Here is a 16,785-nt window from a genome sequence, read left to right as displayed (position 1 = left end):
CCTAACTCTCAAGGCGCTCAGTCTATCCATGGTAAAGTACTACAGCCAAATAAACTTAGCACTTTCATAAAAGATGCTTGTGTCCACAAACCTGTTAGAAAATCAAGTCAAATCCAATCAGACTGCATTATATAGAACCGGTTCAATTCTGAAGGATAATTTCCCCTCCAAAGGGTACATATCTTGGAGGGAGAGCTGTAGGGGGGAATTACAAGGAGATGCTCAATAAAACATTTCCTGAGTGACTAAATGAACTAAATGGATTTTCCTGGCCCTTAGTGATAATCCTGTGAGATTCCAGGAAGAAAGTAGCTCACTTATCTTCAAAGAGCGACAACACAACTCAATATGAATATTGTGATTCAGAACTTTGCCTCCTTCATTCTTGGCTTTGCCATTTAGAGAACTCCACCAGTGGACACTAAGGTAGCAGGGGGCATGAGAGTCTGTGCAGGTCCCTGTAATATATGCATCAAGATTTCAAATGGTCCAAACTTAACTTTGTCAATTTAGGAACACATTAGGGGAAAGAAAAAAATCTTGTAAACAATTAACCCCTATAAAAGAAGGCAAAAAGAATTTTTAAGATTTGGGAAAAATAACTAGAGGAGTACTGATCCACCCCATATATTTCAGGGTAAAGCTCCTCTCCTTCATCCTTGGATCAGGAGGGACAAAACCCCAAACACTCTGAAGCTGAGGCAGGCAAAAGAGTGCTGAGGTAGGGGAGGGTGCCTGGTGGCTCAGTCCATAGAGCATGGGACTACTGATCTCAAGGTTGTGAGTTCAAGCCCAACCTCGAGGTTGTGAGTTCAAGCCTCATGTTGGGCGTGCAGCCAACTTTAAAAGAGTGCTTGGGCTTCTCAGCCTGGGTATATACCATACGACCAATAAGCAACCTTACCTCTGGAAACAATTCCAGGAAGGACCTCATTGAAGACACTATAAAAGACTGTGGTTTTGTTCTTTAAAAGTTCTACTTACTGAACTTTTATTCCCTTCCAACGAAACCACGGGAGATTTGTCCTTGAGTATTAACTTTAATAATATGACTTCTGACCACATAACACAGCATACATTTCTGACTGCAAGTAAAACACACCATTAGAACACAGTTTGTAGCACGTATCTGGAGAAATCACATTCCCCCTGGCATAACCATTCCCTCTCCCGAAGCTTGTACATGTGACAGCTCTCACAGAGTGAAGGTTCCTCTGGTGGCTGCCCCACCTGCCTCCCGTCCCACCCTACCCCTCAGCAGCTTGAAGGGATTCCTGGCATCATTTTGCCTTTTGCTGTTCCAGCTCTTGGGAGTTCACTCCAGCTTCATGGCTCTGCTTCTAACATAACGTCCCTGTCTAAAACACACACACACACACACACACACACACACACACACACACCCCTTTCATTTTTATTTTTTGAACAGAGCGGGTCATCTGTGAGACCCCAGCTACCCTTTCAGTCACAGGATAGGTCAGGAATTCTGGTCCCTGAAGTTCCTCAAAAAATACTGCTCAAAAACCAGGGATTTTCCATGACTTCCTTATCATAGAAATAAGTGAGCTTATACTATGCTATTTCATCTGAAAACACTTAAATCCATTTCTGAAATTCAAATCCAATCAATACATCTGCGTATTGTATGAGTGAACGTTTCAGTAAAAACTCCAGACATTTGTCTTCTTTTACATGACATCAACATATATATTGTTTAAAAAAATAGTTCCTCCTTAACTTTCAAACCTTAAAAGTCAAAGAATTTCCTTTCTCTGGATTCTGTAAGTCATAACTGCTATCATCCAGGCTCAGGAATAATTCTGTATAAAAGAATAAGATTTTTAAAATCAATTAATTCTCCTCTAGAACAAAAGGGCTCTGGGGCACTGGCTAGACCAGGAGGGAGAAAGCAATAAATGGGAGGGGTGGGGGGGGTGGGGAGGCGGGAAAACTATATATAGCCCTTCTAACACAAAATAGCTGGGGGAGGACTGGGGGTCTGTGCCAGAGAAGGGGGAGAGTCTCAACACGGTCACGGCTCAGTGTCTCATTCTTGGGTGGCTGGCAGATCCTCTTAGGGGTCTGAAAGAAAAACTACCCGGATAGCAGGAGAGAGGCCCCAGCCTCCTGGGAGAGACAAGGCAGCTACAATCAGGACACAGTGCGGGTGGACACACAGCAGTTCACCGTGTAAAAGTCAAGTGCTACCTAGGAGACTCAAGATAACAAGAAGCTTCTTGATTTGTAAACTTGCACTCATAAATACAAACCTGCAAAATAGAATTGAATTCAGTGCGTTTTTCAACAGCTCTTTTCAACAGTGATACACAATACTCTTCCTTTTGGAATCAGTGATGTTACACAGACATGTACTAAATAGCCATTTTCCAAAGCAACGTTATAGTTGAGAACAGGTATTCTGTATCAAGAGGCTAATACTGCTACTGTAGCGCACGTACGTGTTAGGGTCTGACAAGGATCTTACTGAGGATGGCATCATAGTAGGGACTGAAGACCATCTTGTTATAGTTGACCAGGCGGACAAATTTAACAGCAACTTCCTCCAGCTCTTTCTGAACCGGACCCAATCCCCCAGGTACCGTAGGCAATGGCTTCTGATGACCTGAGGCAAGGTAGCTTTCTAAGAAGATCAGGATTCGGGAATCTGTGATAGAAAAGAAAGCAGTCAGTTGTTGTTCAGGATGACTTTACAAACTTCTGAGTAGGCTTCAGTGTTTATCACAAACATCCCTTTTTCAGGCAAGTCTTCCCTGCCCACCCCTAGTGCAAGTACCCACAGTACTTTGCCATTCTGAACATTTACCCCATTTATAACATTTCCTCTCCCTGTCTAGTTAGTTAGTTCCAAGAGGGTAGAAGCACGTTCATCTTGTTCGCGATCCCCTCCCCCACCCTCGCCAGCACCCAGCACAGGGCCTGGCATGAGACCTGGCCCCCAGTAAAAGCTCCAAATATATTTGGAAAGGAAGAATAAATGCGTCAATGAACAAAGGGAGACTAGAGTGTTGACAGGTTCTCCTCTCCAAGGAGCAAGATACACTGAGACCACCGTGAGCCATTACTGAAGATCCCATAAAAAATGGGGTGGGAGAGGACTAATGCAGGAATTACAAGTTCAAAAACAAAACAAGAAGAGCTCCTGGGCAGCTCAGTCAGTTAAGCATCCAATGTCAGCTCAAATCATGATCTCCAGGTTTGTGGGCTCAAGCCCCAAGTCGGGCTCTGTGCTGACAGCACAGAGCCTGCTTGGGATTCTCTCTCCCTCTTTCTCTTCCTCTCCCCACACCCTCTCTCCCTCTCTTTCTCAATAAATAAAAACTCTAAAAAAATAATAATAATAATAATACCTACAGTGGAAGGCCATGGAGTTGTGGGCATTTGCAAACTTGGACTACTCTGAGAAATAATTTAGGTTGATTTTTTTTTAGCCCATTCCTCTCTATGATGCTTTTGCCCTGTCCTCATCAACCAAAAGAATATGCAAGCCACACTTCCTGCAGATTTTATTACAAAAGCAATAGGGGCATTTATGTTAAATGGGTTCTTTCAAACTGCATGCCTACCCCCTGCCCTGCAGCACCCTCTCAAGTGCAAATGACCTCTGGATCCCAATACACACTGACAGAGCAACTGCTGACCAGATGGGTCCCATCACCCCTCTTCCAAAGTTAGTTTGGTTTCCTAAGGTTCTCAGAGCTGGAAGACTCACCCAGACCTGGAGATCCTCATATCATTCCTACTCCAGGGCTGGCTTTTACCCCCAGGTCTGTAACTGCCTGTTAGTAAACAGCCAAGATGGCAGGGCACAGAGTAGCTTATTAGCCAGCGATCTATTTACTGCACTTTCCTGCATCTCTACCAAGGTCAGTAACATTAATCCTAATGATCCTTATACCTCTGCAAGAGGCTTCTCCCAAGTGACCCACACATGACATCATGCCCAATGCAGGACTGGGATGAAATCATTTAATTCTTAAAAAACCATCAATCCCTGTAACTTTTTCCATAAAATATTACTTAAGAATAAAAAAGAAGTCATGGTATTAGAAGCAGGCTCATGTCATTGGTTTAGCCTCTACTCCAACCTGAAATCTGGTAATCATGGATCATTCAGCCTTTGCCTGAAGCCTAATTGTCATTTACATGTTGAACATCTATCTAGTTTCATAAAGAAGCTAAAGAATTATTTCAAAATTAAAGATAAATGGGAATTTTAAAAATTCGATGAACATTTTTTTAAGATTTTAAGTAATCTCTACAGGCAACATGGGGCTCAAACTTAACAACCCCAAGATCAAGAGTCACACGCTCTACCAACTAAGCCAGTCAGGTGCCCCAAAATTAGATGAACACTGTATTCCTCGATCAACCAGAATTTTCCACAGTGCTACTGCTGTGATGATGAAAAGTAACAGCTACCACATGGAGTAATATTTTTAATCACAGCTCCTCTCTAGTGAGTACTTCTGATGTGCTGCCCAATACAATGACAAGCATTTTATGGATCTCATGCCCTGCAGTCCTCCCAGCAACTGCATAGGGTTGTCAGTATTACCCCTTTGAGAGATGAGGAGTCTCAAGCATCCAGTCACCTGCTCAAGAACCACAGCAGGTGCTTGTGAAGAAAACCCATGCCCCCTCCTTCACGCTCACCCAGCATCCTCAACACTCTGGCACCAGATGTGGGTGAGGGTGAGGGGTTCCCACACCAAGCAGTTCTCTGCGACTCCAGCTGGGTGTCCTACAATTGTACTCAATTGCGACACCACCTGGAGGGAGTGTCACATCCCACAGGTCAAGGGTTCAGTCCCATGAGGCTGCCCACCCCCCCCACTTCAGATGCCAACCACAAGTAGTAGGTCCCCAGAACACCCACAAATTCTGTCTGATTTGGCTACAAACTGGAGGTTCCCATAACCTCCTCTGCCTTGGATTTTGATTATTTGCTAGAAAGGCTCACAGAACTCAGAGAAACACTTATGTTCACTAGCTTACTATAGAATAAAGGATATGGATACAGATGAAAACCAGAATAAGAGACACAGAGGGGAAGGTCTGGGAGAGTTCGGGGAGCAGGAGTTTCTGTGGAGTTGGGGTACATCACCCTCCCATTACTTGGCTAAGTTCCCTAACCCAGAAACTCCCCAAAACCTGAACTTTTGGGGTGTTTATGGAGGCTTCATCACATGGGCATTTCCAGCCCCTCTCCCCTCTCTTGGAAAATGAGGGAGTGGGGCTGAAAATTCTAAGCTTTTGATCATGGCTTGGTCTTTCTGGTGACCAGCCCCCATCCAGGAGCCCACCCAGACTTGCCTCACTAGAACAAAAGACACTCCTATCACCCAGGAAATTCCAAAGGATTTAAGAGCTCTGTGTCAGGATCCAGGTCAAAGACCAATATTAGAATAAAAGATACTCTAGTGCTCTTATCACTTAGGAAACTACAAGAGTTTCAGGGGCTCTGTGCCAGGAACGGGGGCAGAGACCAATCCATGTATTTTCTATTACCTCATAGTTCTGGAGCCGGGTTTTGAACAAAGCCTGTGATTCCAAAGTCAGAGCCCTCAGAACAATGACAGCTGCCTGGTCACTTGTCCAGACCTCTGGCTTGCCCTAATTGCAGGGTGGTGATTAATCACTCACCCCCTCACTCATCAGCACTCATAACCTATCAGACCCTTCTAGATTCTTCAGAGGGGTCTGTCTGCCAGCCCTCCAAAAGGACATCCCTGCTACCCGTCTTCGCCCAAACATACCGATGATCCTGCGGATGGGGTCGTCAGGACTGGCCACAGCCTGGATCTGGCCCTTGAGCACAGTCTCCTTTTCCGTGGTAAACGGAGTGAGCCCACACAGGGCAAGGCAGCCGCTCACCTCCAGGCAGACTTTCTCCCCAATGGTAGTCAGGGCATCCTTCAGATGGAAGGAACTTGAGCAGAGAAGGGAAAGGAGAAGGCAGAGAAGGGCCCATAAACAAAGTGCACATCTACCCAACTCAAGCCCAGGAAGAGCCCCAGCCCTGATAAGAGTCACAATCACCAATGCATGGACTGACATGTTCAAAGAGAAAATCTGTGACTCTCTCCCCTGCCACTAACCTTTCAGGCTGTGTACACATGACTCAGGTGACTTTCTCTCTCCCCCTCTTCCTCTCTTGGCTAGAAAGAACACTGGGAAGGGGAGGGCTCTATACCAGGCTATACCAGGGCTAACTACTCAAAACCCAAGTTCTTACTAGCATCTATGGTGAAATAAGCCTGGATTTGGCTTAAGAAGATCTTGAACACCACTGGAACAAAACACAAGAACCCAGAAATTAGGTAGTTGTGAGACAAGAGTGGGAGAGAAACTTTTCAATGGATACCCTTCTATCCCTTTTGATTTTTGAAACATGAAAGTGTATTAACTACTTTAAAACAATAAATAAAACTGAATTCCCAAAGTTAAGAAAACTAGCACCTTCATTTCCTGGGGCCCTTGGGCTCTCCTAGAGTATCTGTGGGGAGCTCTCCTGCTGGTAGGTTTTCTACAAGAAGCCAATTGCCCGTGTTCTGGGCCAATTAAATAGTGGGAGCAAATGTGCATGCCCTGGGACTCACTGCCGGAACCAGGTGTGTGTCAGCCCCCGAGTACCAGGGTAGATACAGCAGCGCGAGGCTGGACTGCTAAGAAGGCGCCAGACAGGGCCCCTTCATCGGTAGCTTTAAGCAGTAGACAAAGCAGATCTGCTGTGGGAGAACTCACTGACAGCCAAGGGCTACCCCTGTGCAAGGGCATCTGCTCAGCAAACCCCTCCTGGCCTAAGTCAATGCTACTGAATCCCTGCTCACAACATGTGCACACACCCCTCACCATACCGAACACACGCATGCTTGGTGCAAACTCAGCAGGAAAATTCCTCTGTTATGTAAGGATGAGAATGTCTGGGGAACATTCCCCTTGAAGAATCTTCTGAACTGGACCTTGTCAGATAGTGTTTACTTACAACCATCATTCTATATGCTGTGAACCACATAAATCACCTGATCGGACTTCACCGCAGGAGCAGTTACAGCAGCTGCCCTCGCACAGGTGTGGGTTTGTGCTGGGTGAGGAAACAATCCATTTACACGCATCACAAAATGGCCACGAAGAACGTGCCAAGGGCAAAAATCTGTACTCACAGCCCAATGACTGTGGGGAAACACCTCCTGCTTCTTATAGGACCTTTCCCTAGGGCTGTGTTACCCAAACTGTTAGCAGGTTGTGAAAGCAATTCGGTGGGTAGCAACCAGTATTTTTTTTTTTTTTAATGTCTTAAGACTTTGTACTAAGCACAGTTAGGATAAGTTTCACTTTGTGAAGTTTTTATTTCAGTTACATGTGCCTAAAGAGTGCACTAGGTCACAACAGAAAATGAATTTCTTACCATGTGTCCTGGTCCTAAACATCTGAAAGCCACTCTCATGGAGACCTGCGAACCCTACAGTGAACTCTAACGTTCTTTGTAGGAACCTGAATGAATTCTGCTGCGGTGAAAAACCAGAGTGTAAAGTTTTCTGTCACTTCTGAGGCAGTGGCCCTGGATTCTGCCCCACACCAGCCAGGAGATCCTGCTCCCATCTGCTCTCTGTCACCCACCGCCCCCGACCTGGCTCGCAGGGTCTGCCCCACAGCTTGCAGCCACTTACGGCAGGTGAGCATCTGTCAGCAGAATCTTCACAATCGTCTTGAGTTTCTCAGCAAAGTCAGCCTGGCTGGAAATTCCTGGGGCTGCCATGCTGAACGTCACCAGCAACACGGCTCCCAGGATGGTCAGTTGCTCTAGCTGGAGCTGGAGTTCTTGGAAGCGAGCCTGGTCCATCAAAACTGTCTGTAGTGAATACAAAAAAAATCGTCCCTGAGCTGGAGGCTCAGGCTGGCCAGCAGAGGGCAGTGGGGCCACAGCCCCCACACAGGCCTCCACAGATTCCCTCAGGATTTTCTAGTCCTTACAGAGCCTTAAATGGAGGGCTGTATGAACAATCCTTCCACCTCAGAGCCCCTTTGCCCTTAGAAAGGCTGGAGTAAAGCATGCTCATTAAGAACATGAGGCTGAATGACATTTAAATAGCATAATCTCAAGCAAATTTCTTCTTCTACTCTCTGAGCCCTATGCAAAACGGGAATTCCTGGGGCACCTGGGTGGCTCTCAAGTGGGTTGAGGAACTTTTTTTTTTTAATGTTTATTTTTGAGAGAGACAGAGACAGAGACAGAGCATGAGTGAGGGAGGGGCAGAGAGAGAGGGAGACACAATCCGAAGCAGGCTCCAGGCTCTGAGCTGTCAGTGCAGAGCCTGACCTGGGGCTCAAAGTCACGAACCACGAGATCATGATCTGAGCTGAGGTCAGACACTTAACCAACTGAGCCACCCAGGCGCCCTGAGAAACTCTTAATTTCAGCTCAGGTCATGATCTCACGGCTCCTGGGGTTGAGCCCTGGGTTGGGCTCTGTGCTGACAGCATGGAGCCTGCCTGGGATCCTCTGTCCCCCTCTCTCTGCCCCTACCTCACTTGAATTCTCTCTCTCTCTCTCTCTCTCTCTCTCACACACACACACACACACACACACACACACACACACACACACAAAGTAAATAAACATTAAAAAGAACAACAACAACAAAAGGGGGATTCCTGCTTCACAGGGCTGTTTCAAAGACGGAAGATGACCATGGATATAAAGGGGATTGATTGGCAGAGCCAACCCCGGATAACTAGGACTTATATCCTTCAACAGGAAAGAGTAATGAGGCAATGAGCTAGAATGACCAACTCATCCCAGTTCGTCTGGGGATGTCCTGGCTTTAAAGCTGGAACTCCCAAGTCCTGTGAACACTTTCTGCCCCCAAGTCCTGGACAAACCAGGCAGCCAGTCACCCTAGGCAGAGCACTGGAGAGGAGGAGGGTAGAAGTTGCTTGAAGGGAGAGCCTGCATTATTCACCTTGGTTCCCCCTCAGTATCCAGCACAAAGGAGGCCCTCAAGAATCAGTAAGTGAATAAAGGAAATGAAAATAAAAGTAAGTAGAAAAAGGCGGAATGACTGATAACAACCTAAAGCCACCCAGAAAGCAGTCAGTGAGTGAATTTCCATGACTGCATCCCCCATGTTAGATACCTCTGGGTCCTGCCAGGCCAATGTCCCCTGTGTGGGATGAGGGAAAGAGCATTGGAAAGGCTGATTTTTTTTTTTTTTTTTTTTTTGAGTAGGCTCCATGCCCAACATGGGACTTGAACTCATGACCCTGAGATTGAGAGTCAGAGGCTCTACTGACTGGGCCAGCCAGGGACCCTGAGATAGGGCATGTGATCTGGATTTTTACAGGTTAACCAAATAAATGTTAAGAACCATCTTGCTATAAGAGACTGACACACCAAATCAAGACATTAACAATTTAGGGTCTTAACCTAGAATTCTTCTCAAGAACTAAAAACAATTTTTGAAGATTCAAGATCCCCTATTGTTAAACAGAGATGCTTCAACAGACTGAGCCTCTGTCTTGATTTCACTGTTACACAGCAGCATCCCTGCTTTGCGCCAGGATTTGGGTGTAGGATACAAAAGATTTCCAAGGATCGATTCTGAGGGCAGACATCTGTGTCCAATGAAAACACTATCTTCCTCACAGCTGTTTTTTAAACAAAATGTCGGGCTGTGCACTGTCCCCCAGGAGAGAATGTGCCACTATTCGGAAAGGAGCCTCCCTCTATCCCTTCAATTCAACACCCTCTGTATAGCCTCCTTTGGCACAAAACAGGGAACTCAGAGGCAAGAGGTGATACCCTGAGCTTACATCGTCTTGAAAGGAAGAATAAGGAACTTAGATGAGAAAGATTTAGAGAAGTAGCATGTTCTGAGGCTGGAGATAAAAGGCCTGAGTGCCCTCAAAAACCAGAAGGCAGTCTACACACCAAACCAGCAGTCTACAGACAAAGTGGGGGAGATCCTTGCTCGTCATCTTCCTAAAGGACTACTGCAGTTACACGTACTTACTGTGAAAAACAGAAAAGGAAAAAAATCTTGCTCCACGTGGAATGAGAAGTATTTCTTAGATAAAACTGAAAAGCAGCATCGCTGTTACCGTTTGAATCAAACTGGAAGCCCCTTACACTGCTACACAGGGCGGGAGGGGGGGTGGCGGGAAACAGTCTGGCAGTTCCTCCAGGTGTTAAACTCAGAGTCACCATGTGATCCAGCAATTCTCATCCTCCGTATTTCGGTATTTACCCAAGAGAACTGAAACACATGCCCCTACAAAACCTGTACACAAATGTTCAGAGCAGCACAATTCACAATAGCCAAAAAGTAGAAACAACCCAAATGTCTATCAACTGATGAATGAATCAACAAAATGTGGTACAGCCATATACCGGAAGATCATCCAGCCTCAAAAAGAAAATGCTGACACACAGCAGCACAACATGGATGAACCTTGAAGACATTATGCTGAGTGAAATAAGCCAGACACAAAGGCACAAGGTACTGTAGGATTCCATTCATATCCAGAGACGCAAAGTAGAATGGTGATTGTCAGGGGCCCGAGGGAGGAAGGGATGAGGTATGTTTAAAGGCGTCAAGTATTTAAAGAGTTTCAGTTTGGGAAGATGGAAAAGTTCTGGAGAAGGATGGTGGTGATGGCGGCACAACCATGTGAACGTATGAATGACACTGAACCGTGCACTTAAAGGTGGTAAATTTTGGGGCGCCTGGTTGCCCCAGTCGGTGGAGCCTGCGGCTCTTGATCTTGGGGTTGTGAGTTCGAGCCCCACGTGGGCTGTAGAGCTAACTTTTAAAAAAAAAAAAGATGGTAAATTTTGTTGTGTATATTTTACAGTAAAAAAATATAACTTTAAAGAAATACAGTACTGATACACATTACAACATACACGAACATTTTGCTTAAAGAAGCCAGACACAAAAGGCCAATATTGTAGGATTCCATTTATATATACAAAATGTCCAGAACAGGCAATTTCATAGAGTCAGAGAGTAGATTAGTGGTTGCCAGGGGGTAGGGGAGTGGGGAAAGGGTAGTGACTGCTGATGGGCACAGGGTTCATTTTTGGGGTGATGAAAAGTTTTGAAATTAAATCATTGGTAATGGTCGTATAGCTGTAAATATACTAAAAACTGCTGAATTGTTCGATGTAAAAGGGGCAATTTTCTGGGAAGAGGATTATAACAAAACTATAATTTTTTTAAAGTTCAGCAGCACAGAAAGAAAGAAGCAGTTAGACTGCTCTGGAGCACCTACTTCAGGGAAAGGTCTCTGGAGGTGGTCCCATTTCAGAAGCTTCAGGTATGCATAATTCTGGACAGCCACAGGATTTGGCATGGGACTGTCTCCAGAGTCAGCGGCCCCTCCCTCAGCTGGCAGGGCATTTTTATACTTCTGATTCATAAGGTCATCTGCGGCCTCTTCCAGCCACTGGGTGACAAAGTCCAGGGAATCTGAAAAACAAGGCTACGAACATTACTGTGACACTCAGGAGGAATTCTTCTCGGAATGACTTTAAGGAAGATCATCCCGAAGGTGTGGTGTATATAGAGTACGGACTTTGGAATCAAATAAAACTTGGTTCAAATCACAGCACTGCCGGTTACTAGCTGAGGTTTATCAGATTCCTACTACAAAGAAATGTACGATACCACCCCATAGGCAGTTGTGAGGATTAAACAAGACAGTTAACACAGAGCATGTAGCCAGACCTTGCCACCTGCAGATATTCAACAAACCACTCCCTTCTCTCCCACCCCGGACCGCTGCAGGAGCGGAGGCTGGAAGCTCTGATGACTCCAGCTCAGGGAGATGCAAAACTTCTCGCCCAGAGACAGATGGGAGGAGGCACTGGGGATAGCTTCCCAGTGTAAAGTCTCCTCCACGCTGAAGAGGCGGCCTTTTCCTTGTCTAGATCTTAGTCTCCTGTCAATCTGGTTTGCTTCCAGCCTCGTGGGAGGGGACGTGTACTACGCAGCGTCTGGAGTTCTGTCGGGGAACCTGGAGTGTCTTTCATCTGCTCTCATAGGCTTCCTCCTTTTCTAAGCTGAGTAACGCAGCGAGGATTCTGAGGGACACAAGAGAAAGAGGAGGTTTTTCTCCACCATATGGGAGAAAGTCTCTCTGACAGGTCCTAGAACGTGCTACAGCTCTGCCAGTGGAGGCCACCTTCAAACTAAGGGGGTGGCCCAGGGTATGACGGGGGTCCACTCTTCGCTGCTGCAGGATGCACCTCTGGCTCTGTCATAACAGCGGTGGCACGGATCTCTGTGGCCAGCCGTACCATCCCGATAGCCTTCTGCAGATGGCAGGCTCTTAGCCCACAAGCTTGTACATGTGAGGAGGAAGCAGTAGACTGACCGGCTCAGGGATCGCAGCAGTGGGTCCTTCACTGGGCCCTGGCTGCTGGCACCGGGCTCTCACACTGGGGCTCTTCAGCCTGCACCCCTGATGCCTCCTGAGGGGCAGTACTACACTGGCTGAGAAAGTGAACCATGTGGTCAATCAATTCCGGTCAAAAAGTTCTCAAAATTGATTTCCACATCTGCAAAATGGTGTTAAAAAAGTGCTTCCCTCCTAGTCTTACTGGTGAGGGTTATATATGATAATGCGCACACAACCTCGGCACATGCCTAGTAGGTAGTAACCATCAGCCAATCTTCTTCTGGTACTGCTTCTTCTACTCTGCTCTTCCCTGATCCCTCCTGAACCATCTCGGCCTTCTCTGCTGGCAGCTGGATGAACACCTGCTCTGGACACTGCATTACCTCTTTTGGTCAGGAAACACAATCTATCCAGAGACCACCATTTTCATCTCGGGACCACCAAAGTTATAGGCTAAATAGAACTCATAATAAATTGGATTCTGGGGCGCCTGGGTGGCTCAGTTGGTTAAGCATCTGACTCTTGATTTCGGCTCAGGTCATGATCTCACAGCTTGTTGAGATTGAGCCCCACTTCAAGTTCTGTGCTAACAGTGGAGAGCCTGTTTGGGATTCTCTCTCCTCTCTGCCCCTCCCCCTGCTCTCTCTCAAAATAAACTTAATACATGAATAAATAGGATCCAAAGATTGCAATTTAATCGTAACATCAGATGCCAGTGCAGAGACCAAAAAGAGTACCCTTGAAAGGCAACACAGTTTTGGGTTCTCTAGTGCTCTGTATTCCTGTAGTCATCTGAGAGGCTTATAAAAATGAGACTTTTTATGGGTATAAAACCAGAAAGATTTTCTGCATATAGAACAGAGGCAAAGTAAAGTTTCTTCATGTACCTTAGAGGAGAAAGTGAATTAAATAATCACAAGAAGTGTGTCATGTTTTAAAAATCACAGCCAAGCATACAATTTACCTCAAACTGGTGTTTTCATTAAAAACCCATTTTGGGGAGCCTGGGTGGCTCAGTCGGTTAAGCATCCGACTTCGGCTCAGGTCATGATCTCATAGTTCCTGAGTTCAAGCCCCGCGCTGGGTTCTATACTGACATATTAGAGCCTGGAGCCTGCTTTGGATTCTGTGTCTCCCTCTCTCTCTCTCTGTCCCTCCCCCTGTTCACGCTCTGTCTCTCAAAAATGAATAAACATTTTAAAAAGAAAGATTTAAAAAGAAACATTTAATTTAGGACTTCATGCTTTTAAATTTCTATTCTTATATCCTACTTTTACTTCTCTTGCTTGTCAATAAAGTTTTTTCAGGTCCAAAGTCCTGTGCTTTTAAACCTTCAAATTAGAATGGTCGCATACTAAATTTTAGTTTTGTCTTGAAAACAGTCGTACAAAAAGCTACAGAACTGGAATGGGAAAAACACACAATGAAAGGGCACACAAAGCATTAGACGTACTTGGCTGCTTCTCCAAAAGCTGCTGAAACTTCTTCCTTTCGTATTCAACTGACTGCTGCATGAGATGTGGCCTAATGCTAGTGACAGCAAAGTTCGCCATGTCCACTTTCATTAGGTCCAACACGGAAAAAATTGCCCTGAGAGAAAAGGAAGAAAAGGATTTAGAACAAGGCACTTGTAAAGCAAGCACTGTTTTAGAGGAAAGAGGGGAGCTGATCTGAGAGAGGCTTCTCATTTCAGAAAGGGCAGCAAGTTCGAAAAATCTTGAGAGTGTAGATTAAGAAAACATAAAAATCTAAATAATGTATTGAAAAGACTGCAGATTTTTAAGCCGCCTCTGTCCCCTCTCCCTTCCCCCCACACACACCCTGCCCCCAAGCCAACACAGCTCCCCCACTGCCTGGGGACCTGTTCTTTGGCATTGGGTCGGCCCTCCCAGCAACCACAGATGAAGGACAGCCAGGACCCAAGGTCAAGGGCAGAGAGCTGACCACTTGGGTCTCCACTCTCTCACACACGTTAATTCACTTTCCCAGGAAGAAAGAACAAGAACCCTCTCCTTTCTCCTCTCCTTTCTCCCCAGGCTCTTCGTTTCAGGGCATGTTTTCTATTCTAGTTTTGGTGGCAGAACTGCACGTTCACACTCTGAATGTACCCAGTGGGCAGACCTGACTCGATGCTAAGGATGCCTTCAATCCTGCAGGTCACACACCATAGCTATTTCTCCAGAGGCGGGAAACTGCTGAGTGACCTACTTGCAGAAGGTGGTTGAGAACCCAAGGTACAGGTTTGGCTGAGGCCCTACACACAAGGGGGAACAGGGTCAAATGTCCTGAGTCCCCTGACGCCCTCTGGGACTGACTGAACTGTATGACACAATTACCTTCTGTGTGGGAGTTTATTATGTGTGGAAAGGACACACAGTCTGAGGAACAATTCAGGGTCCCTTCCCTGCCATCCTGTCTACCTCCCAAACACATGGGACAGCCCACTTCTTGGGGGACACTCTGCCTCTCCTCTGAGTACTCGTAGAGGTTCCCCAAAACCACCCGCTGCAGATGAGAGACTGCTGGAAACTGCCACCTGGCGGCCACCGACTGGAGTAACCCATGAACATGTTTGTGCTCACAAAGTGTTTTTAAAAACCTCCATTTCCAGCCTCTCCTGAAAAAAATCTAAGGATCTGACAACATGGACCCACATTTCTTCATGGCCACAATCAACTGCCTCCTTTTAACAGTGTATGTACTCCCACTTTGCCAGGCTCCCCGCTCCATTCTCTTTCCAGTAGGAATTTATGTTTAGGTTGAGTTTGCTGCAAGCTATCTTCCCCAGAGGTCTCACCTCCTAGGAAACTCCTCCCTTAACTTGGCCAAATTAGAAGCTCTTACTATTTCTAAAGTCTAGCACCATACCCAGCACATAAGAGATACTCAATATGAGCTTGTTGAATGAGTGAACAAATCAATTTTTAGGTCTTTTTTTTTTTTAAGATTTTATTTTTAAGTAATCTCCACACCCAATGTGGGGCTCAAACTCAGGACCCCGAGATTAAGAGTCACATGCTCTACCCACTGAGCAAGCCAGGCACCCCTTCTTAGGAGGTCTTTTCAATGCTTTCTGAACCCTGAGGTAACTTCATGATGCATAGCATTTTTATATGTACCAAATATTGATATGATATAAAAGAAGCTGAAAATGAAAGAAACTTTTGGAAAGCAACTTGCTAACATGCAATGAGAGTCTTAAAACTGTTCTTATCCTCTGATACAGTAATCCCACTTTAAGAACTTATAGTTAGGAAATAACCTAAAATACAGAAAAAAGTTTTGTACACAAGGATGTTCATGGCAGGATTAAACAGTAAATAATTAGAGGTAATCTAATTGTCCATCTTAACATAGTACTAGTTAACTATACCTATGCAAATGAAGATTTTGCAGCCATTGAAAATGCTTATAGAGAGTTTTATTTTATTTATTTATTTTTTGAGAGTTTTAAAAAATAATATAAGTTGGGGGTGCCTGGGTGGCTCAGTCAGTTAAGCGTCCAACTCTTGGTTTTGGCTCAGGTCATGATCTCACAGTTCACGGAATGGAGCCCCGTATTGGGCTCCATGTTGACAGTGTGGAGTCTGCTTGAAATTCTCTCTCTCCCTGCCTCTCCCCTGCTCAAGCTCTCTCTCAAAATAAAATAAAAAATTTTTTTTTTTAATTATCAATATGATTAGCAGTGATTTTGCCTTTGGGTGGTGAAACCGTGGGTGATTTTTTTTTCCTTCTTTCTACTTTTCTGTATTAAAAAAAAAATGTTTGCTTTTTAAAAATTCATGAGTATCTACACTCGAAGTCTAAATCTGAAAACGGGCTCTGTATCTTAAGTGCACTCAAGGTGATTAACACAATCCCCATACCTGAAAAGGGGCACAATTTCCTTAATGTCCTTTAGTTTCTTAACTTCTTCATCTCTAGCAGGTGCACACACTGTCCCCATCATGCCAATAATGAATTCTGCCAGCTTGGAAATGTCTAAGGCCCCATTCTCTGCTTCTTGCTTGATCAGATCCAGATCTAAGACTTCCATTATCTGGTTTCTCAGTCTACTGTGACCAGGCAGCAAGAAAGATAAGAGAGTCTACGAGAGAGCACAGCCAAGTTTAATCAAAGTTTCTTAGTCAGACATCATTTTTCGTTATACACAAAGGAATTTACAATTACCCAAATAAGGCTTTATCAATAGTTACTGTAATACCATAATACAATTGCAACTATAAAACATTTTAACCTTTTAACAAATCTATAGAAAAACATGTTTTCAAATCATTTATTTATTTACTTTAATGTTTATTCATTTTTGAGAGAGAGCACAAGGAGGGGAGCAGCAGAGAGAGAGGGAGACACAGAATCTGA

The 16,785-nt window shown here is 45.2% G+C and overlaps 1 protein-coding gene across 9 annotated transcripts in view; it reads right to left on the bottom strand.

Annotated features, from left to right (window-relative positions):
- Window positions 1–1,027: 1,027 nt before the first annotated feature.
- TCP11L1 (t-complex 11 like 1) overlaps window positions 1,028–16,785 on the bottom strand; it is a 31,973-nt gene continuing 16,215 nt past the window's right edge. For 8 of the 9 annotated variants that reach the window (XM_042906541.1, XM_042906539.1, XM_042906547.1 and 5 more), the window contains 6 exons: window positions 16,290–16,510; window positions 13,877–14,013; window positions 11,296–11,492; window positions 7,692–7,873; window positions 5,778–5,950; window positions 1,028–2,665 (listed from right to left, as the gene is read on the bottom strand). In XM_042906541.1, the coding sequence (XP_042762475.1) occupies window positions 2,463–2,665; window positions 5,778–5,950; window positions 7,692–7,873; window positions 11,296–11,492; window positions 13,877–14,013; window positions 16,290–16,510 (1,113 nt within the window). In that variant the 3' untranslated portion in view covers window positions 1,028–2,462. The remainder of the gene's footprint in view (window positions 2,666–5,777; window positions 5,951–7,691; window positions 7,874–11,295; window positions 11,493–13,876; window positions 14,014–16,289; window positions 16,511–16,785) is intronic. The other variant, XM_042906545.1, reaches the window with a different exon arrangement.

This window comes from Panthera leo, chromosome D1 (assembly GCF_018350215.1).
Source record: "Panthera leo isolate Ple1 chromosome D1, P.leo_Ple1_pat1.1, whole genome shotgun sequence".
Classification (NCBI taxonomy): Eukaryota; Metazoa; Chordata; class Mammalia; order Carnivora; family Felidae; genus Panthera; species Panthera leo.
Note: the sequence above shows the minus strand (reverse complement) of the source record. Positions and strands in the feature narration are given on the sequence as shown.